The sequence below is a fragment of the Oncorhynchus gorbuscha genome, linkage group LG26, assembly GCF_021184085.1.
Source record: "Oncorhynchus gorbuscha isolate QuinsamMale2020 ecotype Even-year linkage group LG26, OgorEven_v1.0, whole genome shotgun sequence".
In the NCBI taxonomy this organism is placed as follows: Eukaryota; Metazoa; Chordata; class Actinopteri; order Salmoniformes; family Salmonidae; genus Oncorhynchus; species Oncorhynchus gorbuscha.
The window spans coordinates 28,386,466-28,401,227 of NC_060198.1; the positions used below are offsets into that span (position 1 = coordinate 28,386,466).

General features: G+C 44.8%; 1 protein-coding gene and 1 long non-coding RNA gene across 4 annotated transcripts; one reads left to right on the forward strand and one right to left on the reverse strand.

Moving 5' to 3' along the window:
- Positions 1 to 4,488: 4,488 nt before the first annotated feature.
- Positions 4,489 to 10,818, reverse strand: LOC124016222 (spermatogenesis-associated protein 21-like). 3 transcript variants are annotated; one of them, XM_046331774.1, is made up of 11 exons: positions 10,131 to 10,818; positions 9,372 to 9,873; positions 7,318 to 8,369; positions 7,137 to 7,207; positions 6,816 to 6,959; positions 6,473 to 6,547; positions 6,213 to 6,330; positions 5,797 to 5,945; positions 5,456 to 5,640; positions 5,232 to 5,357; positions 4,489 to 5,147 (listed from the first exon to the last, which is right to left on the reverse strand). In XM_046331774.1, the coding sequence occupies exons 2-11, from the start codon at positions 9,396 to 9,398 to the stop codon at positions 4,836 to 4,838; spliced, it is 2,259 nt and encodes a 752-aa protein (XP_046187730.1). In that variant the 5' UTR covers positions 9,399 to 9,873; positions 10,131 to 10,818; the 3' UTR covers positions 4,489 to 4,835. The 3 variants fall into 3 exon arrangements, with proteins under 3 accessions (XP_046187730.1, XP_046187732.1, XP_046187731.1); XM_046331776.1 differs by having other exon boundaries at positions 6,213 to 6,324; positions 10,131 to 10,817; XM_046331775.1 differs by lacking the exon at positions 10,131 to 10,818 and having other exon boundaries at positions 9,372 to 10,065.
- Positions 10,819 to 11,686: 868 nt separating this feature from the next.
- On the forward strand, positions 11,687 to 13,391 carry LOC124015416. The gene is made up of 4 exons (XR_006835148.1): positions 11,687 to 11,916; positions 12,041 to 12,127; positions 12,954 to 13,037; positions 13,120 to 13,391. It is a non-coding gene; the product is annotated as an uncharacterized LOC124015416 (long non-coding RNA).
- The last annotated feature ends 1,371 nt before the right edge of the window (positions 13,392 to 14,762 follow it).

The following is a 14,762-nucleotide window of genomic DNA, read 5'->3' on the forward strand; positions in this document are numbered from 1 at the left end:
CACAGTGAGCCGTGTCCATGGTAACACAGACCGTAGAACGAGTGGCTGCTACTGCAGCAACCAGCAGCTCTGCGTTCCCTTCCCTCGGGCTCAGTAGAGAAGAAGCCTTACAGTACATTTACTGTACACACTATTACTATGTGCATCCCTGGTAATAGTAGTATGACCTAATGTAGGTCTAGTCAGTTCTCTCACACAGCACAGTCAGCCAGTACACTACAGCACAATACGTCAACCCGGCGACGGTAAGTCTTGTGTTCCAGCCTTGTGACACAGTGTGCTGCACTGGCACCAACAAATACACTAGACGTTTGCCTATCGTAGTTCTTGAAACTGTTCACTGAACTGTTGATACCTTTACGGATAGAGTTACTTATTAATACCTAGCTTAATGCCTCTGCATCTCTCTCACACACAGAGCATTTGTGTTTCACTGCCCCGATTTCAGGTACCATTATGGTAGATCATTCACTCACTATCACTCTGCTCCCCTCACTTTCCATCCCTGCTCCAGCCCTCCCGTATTCCACATCATTAACCACACGGAACGACTGCCATGTTCAAGGTCTGTGATGAGATGGGCTGTTTGGGTTTCTGTCGAATCTGGGATAAGAATTATCAAAGCAAACGCATTAGAGAGAGAGAAACATTGCGAGGTGGTGTTGTTTAAGCTACCATGTTGTGATAGAAGTACATTCTTGCTAGATTACACTTTGACAACCTAAGACAAATTGGAATTACACCGCGCGCAACCCATTGGTTCAGTAACTGAAATAAAGCAGAGACTATGGATGGTCTGCATGTGTCAAGGTGTGCTGCTAGGAGGTGCATGCTAAACTACTCTGTTAACCATCACATTTCTACTAGAATGACAGTGATGTAATAAAAATAGACCGTGTGTACAGGCAGGTAGATTCCCTAGAAGTCCTTCTAGTGGGATCCACTAGGATTTAGACGTAAGACTTTTACCAGATGAATATGAATGGCATTACTCAACACTGTGTCCTCAGTCCTCATAGATAGGGCAGTCTGTCGTTTTATTTCACAAGCCAACTTGAAGATGAAGCTGAGACGCTTTACTAGAAGGGCACTAAAGATTCCCCGGCTGGTCTAATAGACTAGATGTAACATAGTAAATGAATATCCGGGACACTAGAATTAGTATGATTTGTTACGTTTGGTGTGGCTAAATAAGACGGAAGGTTACTTAAGGCAAAAACGAAAGGAGGGTGGTTGATAGGGGTGGATGGATTGGTATACAACGCTGACGCCTAGTAACCCAAAGATTGCGTGTTTGAATCTCATCACGGACATTAGAATTTTAGCTACTTTGCAACTACTTAGGATGTTAGCTAACCCTAACCCTTAACATAACTCCTAACCTTAACCCTAGCCTAGCTAACATTAGCGTAAGCCACCTACCCACCTAGCTAACGTTAGCCACAACCAATTGGAATTCGTAAACATATACGTATGGTAAATTCTGAACATATTGTACAAATTCCAATTCGTAACATATCACACAAATTGTAATTCGTAACATATAATATTAATTGTAATTCGTAACATATAATATGAATTGTAATTCGTAACATGCCATACGAAATGGATGATGGACATGCACAAATGAAGACGTACCATACCAAATGTAACATATCATATTCATTTGAGTGTCCTGGATTTTCATTTACTATCTTACGTCTACCCCTGAGTCCAGATAATATAATAATAATAATATATGCCATTTAGCAGACGCTTTTATCCAAAGCGACTTACAGTCATGTGTGCATACATTCTACGTATGGGTGGTCCCGGGGATCGAACCCACTACCCTGGCGTTACAAGCGCCATGCTCTACCAACTGAGCTACACAGGACCACCACACTATTGCAGGCAGGTTCCAGAGTGTGAGTCAACCAGGTAATAGGGGCTCTTTGATAAATCCATAAGATAACCTCATGTCTAAACCTATTACCTCGTCCAACAACACAGCTACAACACACTCCATATGAGGCCACACACACACACACACACACGCACACACACACACGGAGTAGACCGTGCACACATCCACACATCTAATTTGGCATCGGAAATAGACGCTAGAGCGAGAAGTGCTCAATTTTGCTAATACACAGGACCATTCATATAGGCCCTATTATGCAGGACACAATAAAAAAATATAAAAAAACAATTTGTACTCCCTAACCAAATTTGGCTTCCAAACAAAAGCCTGCACAGGAGTTTGAATCAGAACAGTGTTGACAGACGGACAGTATACAGTACAGAGTTGAAGAAACATTTGGCAAGTCATGCTGGAAGCAGCTCGTTATGAGGAAAGAGGGTGATACTTCTTCATTCATCAGCGGGAGCCTCTAACGACAGACAGGACAGAGAGGCTCCTGGGTAATTCATGGGAGGGAGCCGCATCCATACAGACAATCTAAACTTTACAGCCCCAATGACACCAATTGACTTAATGACTTTTAAACGGTTTACATTTGTTGTGTCTGTCCTTAGTGAGGCCTACTCTCTCTCACCCAGCTGGCATGCGGGGTCTTAACGTTCCCTCTATCTAAATGTACGGTTTCAGTGATACGTCCAAATGGCCTTTATATCTCTCCTGGGGTGGCTGAGTGTGACTCTTCAGTCTAAACATCATCTAGATGTGTCTGGAGATAAACATGCAGCTGGAGCTGCTTTCGGTCACTTTGAAAGGAACGTCTCTAAAGACAGAAGCCAGATAGGCAGCTGACGGTTAAGAATCTGGTAATGGCCTTCATGCCGTTTTCACATTTTGGGAAATGTGTACCTGATATACGTCGGCGCCGTTTACTAAGTGGAACACCCACTGAAAGAGAAGGATCTCACTAAATAGGTACAGAGAGAGAACTGGGAATGAGAGAACAACAGAATCACACTAAAGATCTGAGATACAGAATGCAACAATGAAAGCTGAGAGAGGACCGATGAATAGGCGGAAGCCCGGCACAATGCTGCTGTTGCCTGGACTTCACCTCTGATTAGTGAACAACACATCAATAGAAGTTTCCTCTGTGGAAATAACATCTGGTGAGGATAAGGAAGTGGTTTCGGAAGCCAAAAGCCTGGTGTGAACATCATTGACAACATTAAGATCATGTTACAGACATGATATTGACAGATCTGACATCAGGAATTTGAAGCGTAACATTTTAAAGAGCTTTCAGGACCGCTACAGTATATTATGACTTCATATCAACAGTGATAAACTACTATACTAAAGGGTAGATTCATTAGACCATCAAATATATGTCTTCTTTATCACAAGACGGAGACAAATTAAAGTCATTATCAAGTCAATGAGCTTATCTGAGGAAGTGAAGCGACTGAACCAGACAATAAGGGCTGATACACTGGCACCCCCTTGTGTTAAACCATCTGAAGAGGCGGTCTCAGTCAAACAACAATAATCCTTTAGGAACCAGTCAAAGGCACTAGGGGGCCCTCTCTCTTTCCCCCGTGACATCCAGAGAAACAGACACGGGCCAGTCTTACCTAGTTTTACATTTCCAAACAATGATCGATTTGTTTGGAGAAAAAGATGGTGAGATTCCCAGGCAGGACCATTGTCCTACTTTCCAATTAGCTGAGACAATATCGAGCCCAAACTGTTGTGTTTGCCCTAATAGCGCTTATCTGGTCTCGGCATACAGTGAACACGAGAGAGGAGAAGGAAACTGCTCAAGCATCTGGTTTACAGGATGACAGGGGCCATCAGGCCAAGTACTCGTAGTCTGAGTAAACAGTGTCACTGTCGCCAAATGCACAGACACATGCAAGCACAACAGCTTTAACAACAGAGCTCCCTGTTTCACTGTGGTTTATTTTATTACCTGTCATCTTCTTAATGGGAGCCAGGCGGAGGGCTAACGTACGCTGTGTGTGTGTGTGTGTGCTCAGGCATGTCTGGTTAACATCAGACTGAGACTGATCATAATGAATGGATCAGACCAGCGCTGATCCCTTCCTCAATTGGGCCTGATATCAGGGTTGAGGACCCTATCAGGACCTGGACCAGTCAGGGACTTAATCGGCAGACTATAGTGTAACCCAGCTAGTTGGAGCAGGCCAAGGGGTTGAGTAGTCCTGGCTCTCCTCCTAGGCTCCATGCCTTGGCCTTGTAGGACCCTTAGATTTATTCATAGACTGATGTTAATATGGGTTATCTAGAGTGGAGAAGTGGCTCTTTGATGTGGGAGTTATTGGAAATGACTGTTTGGACACATCAACCAGGCAACATATATTTATTTACATATTTAGCTCTATTTAACATCTAAAGCACTGCCACTTCCCCCTCTCCATAACAGTTCAGTTCCTTCCTGTTTTCCTTCATGTTTTCATGCAGATCGACCCCAGATCCCTCCCTACCTATCCCTCCTCCTCCTCACTTTTGCACGGTGCAGTTTTCAAACAAACCAGTGACACTCGTTTGACTCATTCTGCTATTTTTTTCAGGGATGATGGGTTTATTTCTGCTGAGCAGGGAGACACTGCATGTCCTCCCCTCCACCCCCCCCTCAGGGGCGGGCTAATGTAAGTTAGGCCCAGAGCAACAGATCAGCTAGGGGGCCGGTCCTGTTTGTACACATAACATGGGGGGTTGTTGCACTCATAACTACAGCCGCTCTAGTCGAAGTATGGGACTGGGATCAGGAGGGGTGAGGGAGTGGAGACTGTGGTCAGAGGAAGTGGGGGTGGCTGGGATCTTTGTGGTTAAAGTAATTGATCGTATCAGTATTGTTATGATTGCTATTGGTGTTATTCCTCTTTTCTACAGTGTAGTGCTTTTCCTGTCAACGGGGTTGCCGCCAGGGTCTTCTCTTTTTAGCCTCACTGATTGGACGAGGCACGCCGCTTCCTGGCGATGGGCTCCAGTGGTTGGCTACATGGGGGCGTAGGGCGGACCTACAGGGAGCGTCCAGGTCTCCAGTCTCCATCATGTTGCGACAGCCGCTCCAGGACCAGGAGTAGGTGGTGAAGGTTTTGGTGAAGTCCTTTCGGCTGTGGAGGGCACAGTAACACTGAAGGGAGCCCCAGGAGATCCACATGTCCCTGCGCTTCAGCTGGGTCAGGTCCTTCAGGTACTCCTTCAGACTTGATTTGGACTGGACAGACGGAGACAGAGAGAGCTTCAATGTGGGACTGAATGCATCAATATTGTCATAGATTCAGTTCAAATCCCGTCTTACCATCTGCTTTATCTGGTTGATCTCATTGTAAGTGAGGTGGTCCCTCTCCTTCATGGACATGTTCACCTTCATCTTCACAGGCGTGATCATCTCCATTTTCTCCATCCCAGGGTGCTTGATTGACAGCTGGTACAAATACAAGAAGATTAGCAACCATATTTTCGCTGCCTTTCTATATTTCCTCACATAATTCAATATGTGAATTCTTTTTTCTTTTTTATTACTTGTCTGATGCGATCCTCGATCTCAGCGGTCTTCCAGGTCTTGACAGACTTCACGTGGCCCATTTTGGCCCTCTGTGCAGGGTTCAGGGACATGCGCCGGGGGTCCCAGGAGGTGTAGGCCACGTTCAGGCTGGGACACCTGGAGTACGGGCTGTCCTTCACCTTCTGGCTTTGGGCAATTGTCTCTGCACATCAAAACAACAACAATCCCTCATCACTCCTCTGCCAATCAATATAAATTTGACTAGGAGAGTATGAAAGCTGAAGCAGTTCAATATGAATATAGGAAGGAGGGAGAAAGGAGTACTGTATGTGCTGGGTGTTATCATGTGTTCGCTCACCCACTGGCTGGATGTACTTGAGGAGCTGCTTGCTCTTCAGGCCTTTGAGATGAGCTCCCTTGGTGTAGTAGGTGAGAACATGGTCCCCATCCTCCCTGTCTGGTCGCACGGCCTGCCGGATCAGCCTCAGAGTCTTTTTATGGTAGTACCTGGTCAGAGGTTGGGGACAGTCAAATATGGCTGACACAGCTGACCACAAGAATGTATTATTTCTGTGTAAACAGATAACGTTTAGTGAAAATTCATAAGACACTGCAATGAAAAGTTGTTTCTTTGTTTTATCCCTGAAAATGTCTTGTTAACCCTACATAATCTTTGACAACAATACAGTTAGTAAACATTCATGTATAGCTTCACGTGATGTCGGTCGGCTATTCATACACGAGAAGAAAGTAGCATGACTTAGAATGGCTTACTGTACTATCTCTGTTGTAGTACCACTGGACAGGATACCGGCAGCCAGCATCCTGGTCAGGGCCTTGTAAAACACTGTCTCACACACCTCAACAGACTGGGATGGGTCCGCTCCTTCAGCTCAGAAAGGAGTGAGAGAGAGGACAGTAAGCACCATCTTAATACAGTCTCACAAACGCTATGGCAGCTCTGTGAGTCGTATGTTCATATTTACGTATTTAAGTTTAGTCAACAAGGCAACATCTTAGTCGGGGATCCTCACCTTTCAAGCACTTGGAGAAGCGCTGGCTGTCTGCCATCACATGCAGGAAATCTTGAAACCCCACCCCTCCGTCCTCTAAAGCCAAGAAACAAAAACAGCCAGTCAGCCAGCCTGTCAACTCATGTCAGCGAAGGGAATGTGTATGGCTGCACCCCAAATGGCAATCTATAGTGCACTACTTTTGACCAGAGCCCTATATGGGTACAAATGTCACGCCCTATATAGGGAACAGGGGGCCATTTGAGACACAAGCCATTTGTATGTATTCTGTTCTAACATGTCTATAATGGAAAGCACGTTATTATATTTTGGGGTAATTCCAGATACTGAGGCAGGAACATACCGTCGTAGTCAGCCTTCTGCAGGGCTTTCTTCACCTCCTCTGGGCTGATACTGATCCCCACTCTGTCCAGCGTGGACGCCAGGCCCTCCTCATTGAGAGAGACATCACTGTTCTTTGCAAACTGCTCAAAGACTTCTTTGAAGGCTACATGGGGCAGAAAAGACAATAGATATGATTGTTGCCCATAACATTAGGGAACATCACTTCAAAATGCATGTACAATAGAAGATCGTCAATTAATTAATTGCAAAAATGTTTTTGTATTGGTAGGTAATATTAGTTGACAATATAAGACAGGCTAACAGTATGCATGCTACTTACCATCAGACTGGGCATCGGTCAGGGGATCGTCAGGCACCGTAGTTGCCAGGTCTTCAATATGAGTAATGCCACTACAGTCAAACAGGCACAAGCAGATAGTGATGTTAGGGGATAACGGTGACATTTGTGGGGAATAGAATAGGTATGAATGGTAAGTATGGAGCAGAGGGCAGGTACTGACAGTGAGTTTAAGAACTCCTCCAGGTCCTCTGTGTTGATGGTGCTGTCTGGCATCTTCTGGTTCAGCTTCTGGTACTCCTCATATGAGATGGAGCCCGTCCACCGTGGAATCGCCGGGAGTTTAACCAGGGCAGCTTTATCTGGCTTTGGCATTGGCTGATGGGGCCTTTGCTGCAGCTCATCACATGGAATGATGGCCCTCCTCTTGGTGATATCCCTGGGTTTGAATCGCTCCAACTCTGGCTTCTGTCGGTTGGGCCTTTGCTGGAGATTCTCACAGCGGATGGTTCCGCTTCTCTTGATGACCTCTCTAGCTTTGAGTCTGTCTGAATCTGTCATGGCCTGGTTGAGTCTGTGTTGTATGTCGTAGGAGAGGGGCTCCTTCCTCCTGCTATAGTCCCTGCCTCTGCCTTGCTCTGCTCCATGGGGGGACCCTTTTCTCCGGGGTTCTTTGGCTATTGGCGGGACGTTATCTTCTTTCTGTTCACCTAGTTTGGTCTTGTGGAAGTCTTTGACTTTGCCCTGGACTTTGTCATCTTCTTCACTTGGACTGGGCCGTGACCAAATTAACTTGGATAAGACCGGTAAGGTCTTCTGCATGACCTTAGCTCCAACACCAATCTCCTCTGGGATACCAGCCACCATCACAGTCTTGTGGGCCTTTTCTGCCTCGGCAGAAAGCTTCCCGCTGGGCTGGTCATTCTCAGTGAGAAGGGGGTTGGTGGTGGTCCCAGCCACGGCTGTCTTGGTGAAGAGGAGTGGGAACATGGTCTTCTTCCTGTCGCTGTCAATGTTATCTGGGGATGTAGATCCCTCTGCCCCCCTGTAACTCTTATCAGTGCCAGTGGGTGGGGAGTGCTGCAGTGAGTTATCACGGATAGTTCCTTGCGTGCTGCGGAGAGTTTTGCCCTCTACTGAAGACTGCATGACTGCCCTCTGGCGAACTTCAGCGTTAGCTCGCTCTGACTCCGAACTGGACCTGTTATCAGTAATCTGCAAAGGATTCTTCAGCCTCAGCTTCACTAGGAAGCTTGACACCTTCTTCTGGGCCTCCTGAGAGAACAAACCCCTCCAATAAATGTCACTAGGAAAGTAAACCTCAGTGGTGTAAAGTACTGAAGTAAAAATACTTGAACATACTATGTCGTTTTTTGAGGTAGATGTACTTTATATTTTTGACAACTTTTACTTCTCTACATTCCTAAAGACAATAATGTGCTTTTTACTCCATACATTTTCCCTAAAACCTTAAAGTACTCATTACATTTTGAATGCTTAGCAGGACAGGAAAATGGTCTAATTCACACACTTATCAAGAGAACATGCCTGGTCATCCCTAATGCTTCTGATCTGATGGACTCATTAAACACATGTTTCGTTTGTAAGTGATGTCTGAGTGTTGGAGAGTGCGCCTTGATATCCGGAAATGAAAAAATACAAACACAAATGGTGCCGTCTGGTTTGCTTACTATAAGGAATTTGAAGCGATGTATACTTTTACTTTTGATACTTAAGTATATTTGAGCAATTACATTTACTTTTGATACTTAAGTATATTTGAGCAATTACATTTACTTTTGATACTTAAGTATATTTGAGCAATTACATTTACTTTTGATACTTAAGTATATTTGAGCAATTACATTTACTTTTGATACTTAAGTATATTTGAGCAATTACATTTACTTTTGATACTTAAGTATATTTGAGCAATTACATTTACTTTTGATACTTAAGTATATTTAAAACCAAATACTTTTAGACTTTTATTTTACTGGGTGACTTTCACTTTTACTTGAGTCATTTTCTATTAAGTTTATCTTTACTTTTACACAAGTATGACAATTGGGTACTTTTCCACAACTGGTCAAGTGTACCCAAACACAACATTGATATATCAATATAGCCGAGGGAGATGGGTGATAGAAGTAAATGTAAGAACCATACCAGAATAAGGTACTGAGATATTACGTAGAAAACATCATGGTGACTGTATCCTTATTTACATAGCTATGTGATTTATCATGCCCTACAGGTGTATGTGACTTGACTTGCCTCTTTCCAGCTCCTGTCTTCCTCCATTGTTTGATGATATGACTGCTTGGCAGAAGAAAAGGTGAGCTGCACCTGCCTCTGAGGGCTGGACTAAAAAGTGACTAAACTGGAAGGCTTCAGGTGGTGCCCTTGGAGAATAGGTATGAGGCTTCAGGTGGTGCCCTTGGAGAATAGGTATGAGGCTTCAGGTGGTGCCCTTGGAGAATAGGTATGAGGCTTCAGGTGGTGCCCTTGGAGAATAGGTATGAGGCTTCAGGTGGTGCCCTTAGAGAATAGGTATGAGGCTTCAGGTGGTGCCCTTGGAGAATAGGTATGAGGCTTCAGGTGGTGCCCTTGGAGAATAGGTATGAGGCTTCAGGTGGTGCCCTTGGAGAATAGGTATGAGGCTTCAGGTGGTGCCCTTGGAGAATAGGTATGAGGCTTCAGGTGGTGCCCTTGGAGAATAGGTATGAGGCTTCAGGTGGTGCCCTTGGAGAATAGGTATGAGGCTTCAGGTGGTGCCCTTGGAGAATAGGTATGACGCAAGAAGGCATCAAGAACTGAGTTGGTAACCCAGACACTGGTAGTGGAACCAGCCAAATGGATGTAAAACAGGGGGGGGTCTCATTTATCAAAATCTCACATAACCCAATACCACTACCAAACAAATTCCTACATTTACCAAAATAATACTTTGAAGACATGTTTGGAAATGGTAAACGAATATGTTATTGTGGAACAAGGGAGATTATTGTTAAACAATAAATAGATTTAACCAACCTCTTAAAAGAGCATGATCCTCAATAGGCCATAGGCCAGAGATGGAAAAAGAGCCAAGCCTCAGGCACCAGAGGTGGCAGGGCCTCTGATCCCGAATTCCACCATGTACCAAATGGACAAAGGATGGAATTTCGAAGTGTAAATGTAACCAATAGTAGTGCTCCGTGTGTGTGTGGAATATGATGACGCGCAACAACTGTGACCCAAGTAGCAACAATGACGCACCGCATCTCGTACGGCTATTTTCTGCCGTTTTAGTCAGATTTACTTACTGCGGGGTGAAACTGTTTAAAAGCTCTTTGCATCGCTCAGTAGGCTACGTGGCTGGTGTAGGATCAACAGCTCCCCCTTCCCCAGTCCTAACATGAATCATTAGTAGGGGAAATGCGAAACTGGCCCAAGATCAACGTCTAGGGTCAACTTTACCCGGTCTAAACTGTTTGTTTCGACAGTCCGAGTGTTGGACCGTTGACAAAAACAAGTCCGTCATAAATAACAGTCCGAGAAAAAACGAGAGAGAGGGGAACCCTGAATACTCTTCGCAGCTCCCGTTTGCTTCTATTTCTATTCAATTCAATTATATCAACGTCTCGAGACTCAGCTCTCTCTGACATGTAACAGGGTTACAGTATCCCAACAACTGGGTGAACTCATGAAACTACACCCATCATATCCAGTATGTTTTACAGTTCATTAGAGTGATGATGTCAACCGGATCATTTCAAGGTTAGGCCAAGCTGATACAGTCCACTTGCTTGATCCAAATCGTGTTGCTGATAACTTATTTTGCGTCTCTCTCTCGCTCTGACAAGTAATATAGACATTTGGAGCTATAGAAATGCTGTGTTCATTGAGCCGCCTATTCAAGAATTCCAGGTGTTTGTACAAATTTCAGGAGAGTTAGATCTGCATATTGGTCAAAACGATTCATAGAAGTCCAAAATGTTCCCGTGTACCTAACCGAACTGATATAGTACAGAAAAATATATAGGTATAGGCAAAGTTGTGACTATAAAATGAGAAATATCGAACGTGGACTTCAAAATTCCTGTATACTTTTCAGTTTGGAAGAAAATATTTCGGAAGAATGGTTAAGTTCTTCTTTATCCTCCTAAACACTCTGGGGAGGCAGGGTAGCCTAGTGGTTAGAGCATTGGACTAGTAACCGGAAGGTTGCAAGTTCAAATCCCAGAGTTGACATGGTACAAATCTGTTGTTCTGCCCCTGAAAAGGCAGTTAATCCACTAGGCCATCATTGAAAATAATAATTTGTTCTTAACTGACTTGCCTCGTTAAAAAAAATGCACAAATATACACCACTACCTGTCCTGGACACTTTCATAGAACACATTTGGGCAGGTGCTCTGGTATTTAGATCACTGACTCATATCTGCCTGACTTACTCCAATTGCTCTAGAGTGAACCATTAAAAAGGTTTAAAGGTTATATTGAGAAAACTACAGTTGTTTGACTAACCTGTGATTTATATGGCATGTGTTAATGTTCCACCAGGTGTCTGGCTTGGCCCTGGACCTGGTCTGGGCAATGTCTCGGCCAACCTACACAGAAATGGAGTCTTTTATCCCAGGGCCTGTCTCACACCTCCATCCTCCTCATAGTGGTGGGCATCATCACCTTCCTGGGTAGCATTGGGGCGTTGTCTGACAGACAGTTTGCATTTTGCTTTTGGAGAGTAACATCTTGGTTGTTTGTACTCTGTAGTTCACACACTTCCCAATGCTGATCCTCGGTGTCTGGGATTCTCTTCTATGTCTTCAGAAACAAGGTAAACATGACTCTTTGCCAGCTGTCTCAATCTACTACAGACTGTAAGTTTTCAGGGAATTCAACTAGTATTGCTTGATTGACAAGGGTGAAAATGCTTTTTGTGTCCTCTGCACCCTCTGCAGGTGGAGAGAAGGATCACCCTGAAAGTTAACGAGGTGATCATGCAGCACAGCCCCAGGGATAAGGTTGTCATCGACCTACAACATGCAGTGAGTAGCGTGCTATTCACTCCTTACCAGGGGAATGGCCTCTGTGAGATACACTATCAAAGTTTGTTTATGTGTGTTTCAGTTTCGTTGTTGTGGTGCAGAGAACTACACTGACTGGCTCCCGCAGGGCTCTCATGGGGATATTAGTTTTGTGTCACACTCCTGTTGCCATGCGGATTCTGTGGCCTGTGTGAATGTCGTCATCACAGACAACATCTACCAGAGGGTCAATGTTAACCAGCACAGGGAAGGGTGAGGGGGTTACAAAGGCCTTAGATGAGGTTAACAGAAAGGTGATCATGATTCCCTACATGGGAATTGCTGTGACAATGATGAGAGGTTTTAAGGGCCCTAAAGAGTAATGAGGCTTTATCTAAAATGCCCTGAGTCTTTTCACTAAAACCTATAATAACAAGCTTTTAGTCATGCTTAGCTCAGATCCTGGAGGTCTGCAATTCAGCAAGTAAGACGAGCAGGGACTTGAGGGGATAAAGTTAAACACGGTCAATATATATCAGCTGGTTCTCTGAGTGACTGACTGCAGACACTGTGGCCCCCGGAGGACAGACAGTTCATTAACAGCTCATTTAGTCACAGGAAGAGAAGTTTCACAACGCTGTGTGTGTGTGTGTGTGTGTGTGTGTGTGTGTGTGTGTGTGTGTGTGTGTGTGTGTGTGTGTGTGTGTGTGTGTGTGTGTGTGTGTGTGTGTGTGTGTGTGTGTGTGTGTGTGTGTGTGTGTGTGTGTGTGTGTGTGTGTGTGTGTGTGTGTGTGTGTTCATAGAGGTAAAACAACATATCAGGTGTGTCACATGTTGGTCCCTCCAGGGCTTTGTGCAGGTGATCAAAGAGTCCCTGAAGAGGAACCTGGTGTGGCTGGGTGCCGCCTGCATCATACTGGGTCTCATAGAGGTAAAACAACATATCAGGTGTCCTACTTAGGTCACATGTTGCATCCTTGTACTTACTGTGTTATTATCTTTTTTTTAATCAGTTAGTGAGATGCATCGTGGGAATGAAGCTCTTTCGGGATGTCAAGAAGAGAGAGGTGTATGAGAATTTAGGTTAAAGAGGGAGGGACTGGCTTCGGTCAAGACAATGCCCATACTATTCTATTATAAATCGGGGGAGAATGCTGTGACTCTCATCATAATGCAGTTTAGATCATGTGCAGCCTATTGTCCTTCCAAATATTGAATTGTTATCAGTGATTGGTTGTTTTGTTGTTGTTTTTTCTGGAATGTTCCGATTTTTTATGGTGGTGGAGGCAAGGATGTAAGAATAACAGTGCAGCTTGAATTCACACATTGTTGAGTCGATTTGTTTTTGTTGTCGTTTTGAATGTCTGCATTCTGTGTCTGCCATGTTTCACCAGGCCATTTGGTCCAGGAGGTGAGGAGGTCACCTGTCACACAGTCATTCTCCCATGTTATTTCGGCGGTTGTTCCTGGGTGGTTCACGAGGAACATTTGCTCCCGTCACCTCCAAGCGATAAGGGTGTGGTGGTGCTAATTAGAGTTTCTTCAGACAGCTGGGATCAGCTAAGGCTACGGCTCCACCACCTCCATCGCTCTCCATCCAAGCACCCCCCCATCTGAACAACAAGCCTTAATTTTATGCCCAGTGCTTTACGAGCACTCTTACTGCACCCCACCCGGCCTGTTAGTGGATCCAAGTGTATCCGAGGCACTGGGAAAAATGTAACACGCCAGCCAGACGCTTGACCGATGGCGGCGGGCTGGGCTGAAGGCTGGTCAATATTCCCATCTGACGCAATACGAAACATGTCCCAGTCCACGTGATGGAAGCAGTCTTGGAGTGTAGAGTCAGCTTGGTCTGACCAGCGTTGGACAGACCTCAGCGTGGGAGCCTCTTGTTTTAGTTTCTGTCTGTAGGCAGGGATCAGCAAAATGGAGTCGTGGTCAGCTTTCCCGAAAGGGGGGCGGGGCAGGGCCTTATATGCGTCGCGGAAGTTAGAGTAACAATGATCCAAGGTTTTACCACCCCTGGTTGCAATGATCCAATCGATATGCTGATAAAATTTAGGGAGTCTTGTTTTCAGATTGGCTTTGTTAAAATCCCCAGCTACAATGAATGCAGCCTCCGGATAAATGTTTTCCAGTTCGCAAAGAGTTAAATAAAGTTCGTTCAGAGCCATCGATGTGTCTGCTTGGGGGGGATATATACGGCTGTGATTATAATCGAAGAGAATTCTCTTGGAAGATAATGCGGTCTACATTTGATTGTGAGGAATTCTAAATCAGGTGAACAGAAGGATTTGAGTGTGATTATTATTAGTTACGCTGCATGTTGACCATGAACGTCTGGTCTGGAGAGTCTGTCTGTCTCTCCCCAAGGCCTTCCAACATACAGCTCAACATGTGCAGCAGGACAGATGGAACCACCCCCAACAAAAAGAGGAAGAAAAAACCTCAGGATTGAAGGAAGGAAATGAGAAAATGTGGTCTTATGCCCTTACCATAACCACAGAATGCTAAGAGTTGCTCAATCAATTTGTACTGATAGTGTGGGCTAAAGTTTTCAACGAGATGAAATGTATTTGTCTTTTTCTGATATGACTGGTTCAGAGGGCTAGTAGGAGCAAATGGAGTAATGTCCCAGAAGGTTCTGATGAGT